General features: G+C 40.7%; 1 protein-coding gene across 1 annotated transcript in view; it reads right to left on the bottom strand.

The window, feature by feature from the left end:
* The window catches only part of FANCM (FA complementation group M), an 84,483-nt gene that overhangs the window by 26,969 nt on the left and 44,841 nt on the right, over window positions 1-12,673 (bottom strand). The window contains exons 5-11 of the mRNA XM_075282626.1: window positions 11,901-12,032; window positions 11,587-11,719; window positions 11,038-11,121; window positions 9,095-9,190; window positions 3,679-3,866; window positions 3,348-3,554; window positions 1,672-1,906 (exon numbers count right to left, since the gene is read on the bottom strand). Coding sequence (XP_075138727.1) covers window positions 1,672-1,906; window positions 3,348-3,554; window positions 3,679-3,866; window positions 9,095-9,190; window positions 11,038-11,121; window positions 11,587-11,719; window positions 11,901-12,032 — 1,075 coding nt within the window. The remainder of the gene's footprint in view (window positions 1-1,671; window positions 1,907-3,347; window positions 3,555-3,678; window positions 3,867-9,094; window positions 9,191-11,037; window positions 11,122-11,586; window positions 11,720-11,900; window positions 12,033-12,673) is intronic.

Here is a 12,673-nt window from a genome sequence, read left to right on the forward strand (position 1 = left end):
TTTCTTGTGGGAACATGTCAAGTCCGTTGTGCACGCAACGCCTGTGCCAACCTGCGAAGCGCTCGTGAACCGCATCCAGGCTGCATTCGTCGCGGTGAGGGCCATGTCAGGAGTCTGGTGCGTCAATCCATCTCCCGGCGTTGCACTGCTTGCATCGAGGCAGGCGGCCAGCACTTCGAGCAATTCTTGTAAATAAGTAACGGTGATTAAACAGATTTCCCATAAAAGCGCTTTCTCTTTTTCATTTCTCCTTTCACATGGCGCAGTGAGGGATAGGAATCCAACATCTCGGTCTACCTGCAGTGTCACAACGGTGCATTTCCAGTCACATGTTCATTAATTTAAAAAAAAAAAAAAAGGGCATCATATACCGGCTAAAGTCCACACTTTTATTTTGCGTACTTACTTTCCGGACACCCTGTGTGTATATATTCCTATCTGACACCTCATATCTCTTATATCATAATTACAGAGCATGAAAAATAAATTAGAAAAACAGTGTATTCTTGTCTATGGCAGCCTTATAAATCCCTCAAATAAGTTGCTCTCCTGACTACGTAATTGTTCAATCTCTTGCCAGATAAGCTTTTCAGGAAAAGCTGGTTATATGCCATGGTAAGCTGTAATACAGACCACTCAAGTAAAACCTACCTAAATAAACATTCATCCTTACTCTGTAATTGTGTCATGCCGTGTAAGATTTGCCTTTCAGGGTCCCAGGAAACCTATACAAGGTACTGCTAGAATAGGAAGTGCTGAGTACTAAATATACCTATGTAACCCTTTGTTCTGTAATCGTTCCTTAAAGGGGTCTCAGTAAAGCTTTACAGTGTCCCAGCACCAATTAGTGCAGTAAATGCAGAATGCTGAATTAACATCAACTTTCATAAACCCCTTTCTAAGTTATGACACAGCTAGCTAGGTTTACCGTTCAGGAATCTGGATGATTTGCACAAAATTGATAAAAAAACATGTAATCTCCGCTGTTCCCTGGTGTAATTCTGATCTTGTAATTGCATGGTTTTCATTACACACAATGACACTACTTCACAGCATTATAGTGAGTAAATAGTTAATATAGTGAGTAGCTTGGCCCCACCACCTCCGCCTCCACCCCTACCAAACTTCCTGTGATAACATGCTCATGCTTCTAGGTGCTCAGTATCCAATAATGGCACTGCAGAGTGTCAGGAAGCAGTGTCTGACTACTGTATGCCTGTAACATTACTATTGAACAGTTCGGACCAATAGCTTAGCAGATGTATCTGCAGATATAGCTACCAATTAACTATATTTTTTTCCCCTTAGTTTCAGGGTTTAATGTCACTGTAAGGAACACTACAAAACAAACTCCAAGTTAAACCTAGTTTGGTGGGTGAATGCCCAGGGATTAATAGACAGAAATTGTCTATTCCCAACTCACACCCTATGCCTAGTGCAAAGACCTAGGTTTGGTTTTTTTGTGCATCTTTAATGGGTTGAGTCAGTGGAAATTAACTATGACCCCCAAATCACACCCCAGCCTAATAAATGTGGATTCAGTAAACTGCACTTTAGATGAACAGTATATGTACCATGAAGCCTCAATGAATCGTGCTGGGTGTCTAATCTAGTAATCCTTGCCTTATCCAGAGAGATAATCCATCATTACCAGGGTTGCATTTCACACACCTTCTGCATTGAAGAACACTGATGATTTACGATGGGTCACACTAGAACGTCTGTCCTTGGAGGCGGCTCCATCTTTCACGTCGTAGGTTCCTTGTGTGATGAACATTTTGTGCACCACTGGATTGATCCCATCAGGAACCATGCGAGGGCTTTGTTCGTGGAGGTGCAAATCTGTGTTATTTCCCATGATGGCTTTGTAGATACTTCTCTTATTACATTGACTTTGATTATAGGTCTGAAGAAGAGAAATATATGTTAGTAGTGACATGAAGGCAGATGCATCACATAGTTATCACATACATTAAGACCTGCAAAATCTAGTCCCTACATCAATGTGATAATATTCAAGCTCCCCTTTTATTAAAATATTCTACTAAACTTTCCTAAGCCTTGAAAAAAAATGAAATGTAGAAAATAAAATCAACTGTAAAGCACAATATTTCTCAGACACCTAGGAGTAAAGCTGACAGATTACATACAAATTGTTTATCTGTATTGTTGCAGACAAAACCAAAACATTTGTATCATGCAACCTGGGCTTCTCTCAGTGGCCCTGGACTCCCCCCAAGCTTCTCCCAGTCGCTCCAACTCCCCTTTCCCCTCCCCCGGGCTTCTCCAAGTCGCTCAAAACTACCCCCAAGCTTCTCCCAGCGGCCCTGGACTCCCCCTAGCTTCTCCCAGTGGCCTTGAACTATCCAGCTGCCCTAAACAACTCTATCCAGTTGTCCAGCCTCCTGCTTAGAATAGTGTTAATTATTAAAAATAATTTCTGATAAATGGCTCTTCAACTGAACCAAAAGTAGCAGAAAATCAGGAGCATCATACAGCACTTGAAATTGAAGAGAGAGAGAAAAAAAAAAAGGTAAGCAATCCTTTTTTATTTTTTTTTTTATTTCATGTGCCTGGACCCTAATTTTCAGCTACACAGCAGTCAAAGTTGCACAGAGTTGGCATCCACAGTATAGTAATATTGGCTGAACCTGCTGATTTCAATTGGACTGGCCAACCATTTAATATGCCTAATCTTTTTGTTCTTGGGAAGATAAGCCACTGTAGAGAACCCTGGAAGCAGCATTATCTCCTTGCCAAATTGAGAACAGATGCACACACAGCCAAGTCAAGCATGCAAGTTGAGAAGAACAGCTGACAACCAAATGACCAAATGAGTGTTCAACCAACAGCTACCTAAAATGTATGGCCAGCCTACCTAACCAAAATAAATATCCAGATTCCTCCTTGTTTCTAATAATATGTTTATTTTAAGACTGTATGTATACATAGACACTAACTGTAATGTTACTTCAGGTGTAAAGGTTTCCTAAAATATAGCCAAATCAGGAAACTAGAAGTGTCCAATATGTACAAACTAAATCATATCGGTTTTCCCTATGGATGAAAAGGTCACATCTTCCCTGTGTCAGTGTGACTGGCCTCGATTTCTCCTGGAGTACATTACATAGCAGTACCTTAATTGGCTTTCTTGGGAAGTGACCTGTCTGGAAGAAACTACATTGTAACCTGGGGTATGGTTTGTCAAATTACGGTCATTATGAGCGTCATAGTCCAGAATAATAGATAATCCAACACCTACTGAGCAATATTATCAGGTATCCTCCATACAAGTCATAGATCAAAATCAAAAAATTTACTTATGAAATAGTAAATTGATGACATACCCGCTCCTCTCGTCCTTTGCACAATATGACCACTATACGTCCTTGGCGTTTCCTTCCCGTTCGACCCATTCTTTGGACCAGACGGATAGGACTCTTCTGGGCATCAAAGCAAATGATGAGATCCACCTCTCCAATGTCCAAGCCTTCTTCTCCTACACAGGTGGAGACCAGTGTATTATACCCACCCTCCCGAAAACGCTTCACCACCTAGGAAAGGGGACACACATCACTAGGTTTCATTAATGCTACCAGCTCAGCTTTCAGGGCTGCACAATATTTAGGTACCCAACAATGTCGCCAACCCTTTTGGAGAGAATGGTTTGGTACACACCTCAAGCTGCTCCTTTTGGGTGAAACCTTTAACTCCTTTCCCGTTGGATGAATGGCCCACAAAGGTCATAACCCTGACAGTAGGATGATGCTGGTTGAGCATTTCTGCTATTTCTTGGACACTGTCTCGAAATGAAGAGAAGATCATGATACGAGTGTCTTCAGGAGAACTGCTAGAAGAGCTCCGACCTGCCATAAAGAAAAGATGCCAATTCCAGAATAATTTATTAAATTCATATGTATGATGGGGAAGGGGGGAGTGTCGTAGTGATAATGTAAAACGGAGAAAGAAAGAGAGAGACACAGAGACCCAGAGAGAGTGCAAGAGAGAGAGACCCAGAGAGAGAGAGAGACCCAGAGAGAGTGCAAGAGAGAGAGAGAGAGAGATTACTATTGGGAAAAAAAAAAAAAAAAAAGCTTACAACACCATTCTAGAACCACATATACAGGTGAATATGTATACCTATTTATAAAACACTGCATATAGGAGACACATGCACAATATGAATAATGTATTAGGTGTAATCAACTTTTATTGAATTTTTCAAAGAAGGTTGAGAAAACATTACAGAAATCAAAACAAGAATGTCACACACAAAAGAAAAAGGGCCATACGCCCAAGGTCCCACTCAGAAGCCACGCAGGGCCAGAAATAGGATATGCACCTATCACAACCCCCTTACCACAAAAATGTGTACTGGAAACCAAAGTAACAGTTTAAGGGAGCCTTCACACGGCGTAAACACGCGTGTATTTTTGCAAAATACACGTGTAAATATAAGACTCACATTGACTTCAGTGACATTTTACAGGCGTATTTTTACACGTGTAAAAAATGTCATTGAAGTCAATGGGAGTCTTATTTTTACACGTGTATTTTGCAAAAATACACGCGCGTTTACTCCGTGTGAAGGCTCCCTAAAGGAAGCAGGGTAGCAACCCCTGATGAACTGGAGGAGGAGGGGGAGACAAATAACATATAGACCAGACATGAGAAACAGGAGGAGGAGGACACAACCAACAGGGAACACAAGGGGAGAAAGGAGAGAGATCACTGAAGAAGCAGAGCAAAAAAGGATATGCTCCGGTCATCCCGAGGCTCAACTAATGAATAATTTATTAATAGAAATTTTAAAAATAAATGCACTTGAAAAAAAAATTATAGATAGATAGAAAACATACAAATTGGATAGAACACAGATAAAATTCAAGGCAGATATTTTTGCACCTTTGCAGAGTTTATTAAGAGCTTTAGTTGCAACCAGACCAATTAACCAGAAATTAATTAGTGCACCCCCTCCCCACATACCCGATCAATAGGAGCCCGGAGAGAGGGCACTTTTTGCACAATTAACGGTTTCACATGACACAATGAACAAATCATACAAATTGATTTCCTGAAATTAGCTGCTGTGAGATGGCCTAGATAAAATCCCATCCTTCAATATCAGTCACATAAACCACTCGGCTCTGAAAGTATCGTACAGACAAAAGATGGATGCAACTCAAGTGCCTTCGGCCCCCTGAATTAAACCTTGCACGTGCCCAGTTTATTGATGTACTAGCATTTGCTTTGGGAAAAGGACGGTAATTAAAATTTCACTTTTAACTGGTGGTTTAACCGATTATCGAGTCTAATAGTCAATGGCCGGTAAATACTAATGGTTTGATTTGGGGTTTTTTTGTTTGTTTTTTATTTTACATAAACCTCAAAATTGATTTTAAAAAAATGTAAGAAAACATTTGTGTTGTAATAAGATCACAGAAATACGTCCATAAATATATTAATACAAACAATGAGAGGTTAGAATAACAGATCACTGAAATAAACCCACTAGAAGACTTAAAACTGATGGGCTATTTAAAAGGGTCCTTCCAGCCCAAACTGCGTTTTCATACTGATAACCTATTCACAGGATAGGCCATGAGTATATGATCTGTGGGGGTCTGACACCTGAGCCACGCACAAATCTGATCTTTTGGTAGCCCCCGGTGTTAGAAGTTAAAGCAGTAGATAGGGAGGCATGCACAGGCCGCTCTAATTCAAGTAATATAAGTGGAGCTGCAGCCTTGTCCACTGCATAGTGCTGGTTCTTGGGAACTGCAACACCACTGCTATCACTTGAATAGGGGCAGCCTGGGAATGCTACCCATCCATTATTGTAACTTCCAACACCTGGAAGCTGCCAGAACAGCAGATCTGTGTGGGGTCTTGATGTCAGACCCCCACGTTACAAATTTGCAGATAGGCCATCAGTAAGAAAATTGTTTTTGGGGGCTGGAAAACCTCTTTAAGGCTAAAGCCCAAGGTGTGGAAACACAACTTTTTTTGTTGCAGATTTTATTGCGTGGTTTTTTTTTTTGTTTTTTTTTTTTGAGCCAAAGCCAAGAGTGGATTAAGCAAAAGGGAGACATAAAAGAATTTCCTATAGATTCCCATTCCTTTTGTAGCCTTCTTGGCTTTGGCTCAAAACAATGCATGAAAATCTGCAACAAAAAAAGCTGTGTTTCCACACCGTAGGGTCTTAGCCTAAGGCTGAGGCCCCAAGATGTGGAAACGCAGCTTTTGCTGTGGTTTTTTGAGCCAAAACCAGGAGTGGATCCAGCAGAAGGTAGAAGAGCTTCCTATTTATTTCCCATTCCTTTTGAAGCAATTCTTGGCTTTGGCTCAAAACGACGCATGAAAATCTGCAACAAAAAAAGCTGCTTTTTCGCAAAGTGGTGCTTTAGCCTAAAAGCGAGTGAAGAAGTAAAAAGAGGCTGAAAAGCTGTCGGGATCATGTTTAATAAGCACATGTACAGGGTACAGCATTTCAATGAGACAATCTGTGTCCATGATCAGAAGTTTTCAGCTTATTCCATATTCTCAAGCAGAGATCATGAAAAACCTCTTTAATACGTATCATATAAGAAAAGATAAAACACGATTTTAGTGACTCATAAATCATGCCTCTCCAAAATTACGTTTTTCTGACATGACTAATTTTGGGCATTAGCTCGGTCTATTGTCCTGAGTGACCAACATAGGAATACAAGTTTATGCATCCCATAAAAACTGCGGCAAAATAACTCCAATCATTCCAAGAAAGCTGCTGAATACCTGGGCACGCTGTGAGTTGTAGTTTTCACAGCTGTTTGGATGTAAATAGCCACAAGTTATCATAATAATTGGATCTATGTAAAGGTCCATTCACATGGAGGAAAATGGTAAGAAATTTGGTGTGGAATTTCAGCCCTGGGGTAAAAAAAAACAAAAAACTTCTCATTGACTTCAATGGGTTTCTCTAGCTTCCCCCCCCCCCCCCCCGGCAGAAAAAGGAACCCATTGAAGTCAATGGGAGGCTTTTTTATCTCCTGCACATGGCCGTAATTTGTCTGGATTGCCCACATTGAATTTCAGCAGGAAATCCTTTCCTGACCATGGGTGAAGCGACTGACAAAAACATCAAAGGGATCTATAATCCTGTAAATTTGGATTGTCTGACCCATAGGGAATGAATTTGTAGCCAAAACAGTCCAGAAAATTCTGTGCATGACGCCACAATACACAAAACCACCCATATTTGTCAAGGAACAGAAACAAACAAAAATGATGTCTCACTCAGATGGACCCAACACAACAGTCTTCACTGGGAGCTCATAGATTTCAATGGGAACTGTGTAACACTTGTTAGATTGCCCTATAGATTACAGATCTTTGTGGGGGATGGGCGAGTATTCATGCAGAGGGACCTGTGGCAACCAGCTTTTTGCCTGTGGACTCTCCCCTACATTTCAATTTGTCATAATTAGCATTACGGAGAAGGAGGTTGATAATTAACCCTTAAAGTACTGTGAACAAAGACAGACTAACAGAATTTATATACAGTGAAATCTTGCACGTGTGTCAGCCGAGCCTAGGTGTTGTTGACATAAAGGAAACAATGTACTCAGAGCAGATGGATCAAGGCTGGAACCCAATCATTTTATATATTTAAAAAAAAAAAAGCAAAAAAAAAAGCAAGCTAAAATGCACAGATGGAAAAGACTTCTGCAACCCTGCAGGTACCACGCGTGTGTGTATGTGTCATTTGCACTCTCAATTATCCTCTAGCTCCCTCCAACACCTACTGTGTATTTCACCCTCTCATCTAAGTGTATTATGTAACACACAGGTCCTGCCCGTGTCAGCGGCACACAATGCGTTCCCTCTTCATCAAAACCTGTCTTTGTTGGTGCTGAACAAAAGGTATGTGCGCAAATTGGACTCTGCTAGAAAGGAGGCGTTATTTCAGAGATGTTATTTTGTACGGTGATTGAAGGGTACGACCTTAAAAACATCACTGAGTGTGGGGGCATTTAGTGTGTGCATTTGCTCCTACTAGTTCAGATTTGCTATTACAACATATATACATGCATCTATAAAAAGGTGCTCTGTGATAGGACTAGGATCGCTTTAAAAAGGGGGTGTTTTTTATTAAAAAAAAAAAAAAAACACAACACACACACATCTCTCTCTACATATAAGCAGCCAGGTCACACAGGTTTGTCACAGAAGCCTGAAAGAAAGTGTCCTTCTCTGTAGTGCCAGCACAGGGGAAATTAGAAAATATAAACTTTCACCAAAAACGGCATAGAGTGTCACACAAAATGTCCTATCTACCTAATTTAATTCTCTTACAGTGAACACTGGGCTGAATGTCACCCCCTCCCTGATAGAGAAAGGTGACGGAGGCTTCAGAGTGGGTGAGAGTGAAGCTCATTCATTAAAGGGGTTTCCCACCCAGCCTGCTCACCAACTTAGAGGCTGTACGCTCTGTTCACTTCCTGGTTTTCTCGGTAAATTGGTGGGCAGGGTTTCACGATTATACTACATAGGGTGGGAGAGAAAAACAAACTTATATGCTAAAGGACCAAGAGTCAGCTTGCAATAAACTCAGTTTTAGGTCTGTATTTACATACAGAGGTAATAGACTCCCTGTCTCAGCCCTTATCAGCGAAATTCAATTAGCCGACCTGATAACTGGAAAAGCAGGAGATAAACAGCTCAGAAATACAAGCTCCCATCAAGCACTCAGCACCCCTCCCTTCCTGAGAGCAGTGGGCTACGTCATTTGTCCTAGGCAGAGAGATATGATCATCCCCAGGTCCATGGTTATGGAAACGCAGTGTAAACAATTAAGTGAATAATCTCAGATAACAGCCAAACAAAGCAGTTTTGCTGAAGCAATGTATTTAGGAAAAGTCTTGAATCCACATAAGATCGCAGTATAGATAGGATCCTTGAGATGGGAAAACCCCTTTAATACATTTGACCACATTTCCATTTAGAAAGGTAAGAAAATGTCCTGACAACCAGACTCTCCTCGCCTGCATTCATAAACAGGACATACATGAGGGTCAGAAATCCCCACCAGTTACAACCATGACACACTTACTTTGGTTATTCCAATTCTTAAAATGCTGGATCACAACTTCTTCTAGTTTCTTTAGCTTTGGATGACTGTAGATAAAAGGTTTCTTGACTTCAGGTCCTGTAATAAACATAGGAGTAGTAGTACTTAATACGGTACTATGCAGACCATAGTGAAGTGAGGTAAAGGGAATCTGTCAGCAGGAAAACCAGTATCAGTAACTAATGACAGTACATTGTAGGGCTACTTCTACACTTTCCAAAGATGCCTTTCTTATTCTGTATTGTGGCTTCATTTTCATGAAAATCATTATTCTAATGCATATTACCTGAAAAGAGCTTTAGGGGCATTTCTTCTCATGCTGGAGCTTCTCCCTTGGCTCTACATAACCGCCCTATTCCTTTGGTACTCCTTCTGGAAACTTAGACATTTCCAACTGGACTTGTGATTCCCCTTGTCAAGACAGTGTCTCTATAAAGTCTGGCACTGTCTGACATTGTCGAATCAGTACAGAGTATGTAAGGTGCACCCCCAACTAGATGCCCAGCTGTCTGTTTCTTCATACATTTACAGTATAATGGAGAGGTATACAGAAAAGATGCTGCAGAACTGTAATTTCATGAAGTATACAATATCTAGATATCATAGAAGATATGACAGGTTCTGCTTTCTTCAGGAGGCACCACCAGGAATCACAAGAGTTTATTGTATACTGGCAGATGCACGAGGCCAGAATTTCACAAGATGGGCATTTAATGGTATATCTGATAGAAACAACTATAATGGCTAACACAGTACAAAAGTAAGACACTCCTCCTAGTTATCCTTAAGGCTAAGGCCCCACGGAACGTCCCACAGCAATAAAACTGCGATGGCAATACATCGCGGTTCTTCTCGCAAGGCTTTAAACAGAAAGTTCACGGAGTTTTCCTCTGCGGACTTTCTGTTGCAATTATACCTACGGGGAAGCAGTCAGCGTTTCCGTAGGTATAATTGACATGTTACAATTTTCAAAACTGCTCCAGTTTTGGAAATTGCGGCATGTCCGCACGGCTGTTTTTACCGCAAAGTGGGCATGGGATTCGCTAGAATCCCATCCACTTTGCCTGTACTGTAAAATGCCGCAATTTTTCCCGTGGCGTTTCCACCTCAAGCAAATCACGGCGTTTCCATCCCTTGGGGCCCCAGTCTTATAGTCAAAACCAGAACTTCCCTCTAAACCTTTCAGATCTTGTTTGAAGTCCCATAGTCTTTGGTAAGACAACATAACACAGTATGACAATCTCTTAATAAGAATGCCAGGATCAAAGCGCAATTTTCTATAATGTCAGGAAAGCTGATCATGTATGGAGATTAACTGCAGAGATTTCCACTGCAGTGAGGTATACATGTATAGGATCAAGTCTATGCACATAGCTGGATTTAAACCAGATTAACCCACAATGTAAAGACTTGTAAATTGCTGATTTAAAGGGCAGAGTTTTTTAGAACGGAGAGCTAATGTATAACATAGTACTTGCAGGTCATGTCATACAGGGTTAACAATTCAGACAGGAAATTAAATTATAATGTGCCCTTTCAGATTTTATATGTATGGCGAGAATCTACCTTGATAGCGAGGGTCAGCAACTTTCTGCACTCCAGACATTGGAAAACTACAACTCCCAGTATGCTCTATTCACTTCTAAAGGAGTTCCAAGAACATATGAGCAAGAGTGCATGTTGGATTTCTTAACAGCTAGATGGCTGAAGACTGCTGACCCCTGCATTATAGAATTGATTCTAGGGTGAAAGCATCTCTGTACATACAACCCCTGACAGAGCCTGTGCAGCATCACAAAGGAAGTCAGCCACTGAGTGTTGTGCTCTTGGTATGATCAGATTCTTTTGGCTTTGATCAATTGTGCAGTTTGCGCAATAATTTTCTGCCTTGTGTGGAATACTTTCGGCTTCATACATACCATTACCAGAAGAAAACATTGACTCCAGATTCTGGTAAAGATTCATAAAGTCAGCATTTCTGCCAAGCTCATTTCTTGCCCGATTAATACCTAAAACACACACAGAAAAAGAAAAATACTAACCAACTGGAAATGATTATAGATTCAAAAAGTCCATTGTGTCCCAAAATTCCAGAAAATGGAGAAAGGTGTGTGTCAGTTCCTGACTGACACCATCCACCTAACCTAATAGAGCCTAAATAGCATATCAGGCACCAAAACTGACAGCACTTATTGCTCAGGAATGGTGGGAGCTAGAGAAAAAAAGAAAAAAAAAAAAAAGAAAACTATGCCAGAATCAGTGGAGGGGCACCTATAAAAAGATGCAAAGAACTTGACTGAGGTGGTGAAAGGTCCACTTTAAGATCTGTTTATTTTTATGTAGAGCTTCAATTCTGCTGTATAAAGTGGAATAAATACAACTCTGCCACCAGTATGAGAAGTATCACATACAGATTTATTATGGAGTTCAATGTGCTTCTTTGAGCTATGTAAAGTACAATAACATACACTCACCTTTAGAACCATCCATTATAGAGCGCAGGTAGTAGAACAGAGAACGCGTTCCCATCTGCAACAGCAGCTCATAGCCATGATACAGACTTATACAAAGAGCAAAATCTCCCTCCACCACTCCCATCTGAGCCCCCTGTATAAAACATAAGAAGCATACGGAGTACATTGTGTAATAATATGGCCGTACACATATAGCTACAACACACCAATCCAGCAGCCATTACTTTATCTATTATCAGGTGGACCATGACCTATCCAGGGAAGCCCATCTAATCACCACAAGGGGACAGCACAGCTATTCATTGAACACTTACTATTATATTGGAAGGTGGGTTCTTTCTGAACTGATCTCGGGACAGAATGATTTGATATTTTGTTAGGTTGGGAATTTCTCTCCGAGCCAGCACATTGCTTTGTATGAGACGGCTGGCAAATGTCTCCAGAACCTGCAGTAAAAATAGAAAATGTACATTAATTTTACAAAAGAGGAAATGAACATGGAAAGCAACATAACTGAAGAATAAGACAGGTATCCCAGATAAGACACCACTATGAATATTGTTTCTTTTCATAATAGAGGAGAGCAGCTACACAGGATTTCTCTCTTGAAGACCTAGAACACTTGTGTATTACATAAGTATAACAGTTGTGTATAACAGTTCGCTGATTTCATTACTTCCCTTCCCCTGTGGAGGCGCTGCAGGATAACTACACACTTGCTGTCATGTTTCCCCCAAAGATTACAACTGATTGCTGGAGGTAAAAGACCTTTAATATAACCCCTTATAACCAGGAAAATAAAAAGTTCTACACTTCTTTATTGCTTCCATTATCAAGATCTTTGCATACTTTTACTAAAACAATCTTATTCACATCCAGAGTCTTAAAGACTCTATTATATAAATTTAATTTAACTAGCCTCTGCTTGCAACTTTGTCTGCGTGTTGTTTGTGTCGATGATCTGCCTATATTCAGCAAATTGCCGCCGTTGATGGTTTGCCTGCTCCAGCGTTTCAGCAGCTCTTAAGCTGTCCTGCTGTAGAACTTGTTCTCATGCCGTGCCTGTGATTGTTCTAGCATCTCAGAA

Source organism: Leptodactylus fuscus, chromosome 7, assembly GCF_031893055.1.
Source record: "Leptodactylus fuscus isolate aLepFus1 chromosome 7, aLepFus1.hap2, whole genome shotgun sequence".
NCBI classification, from domain to species: Eukaryota; Metazoa; Chordata; class Amphibia; order Anura; family Leptodactylidae; genus Leptodactylus; species Leptodactylus fuscus.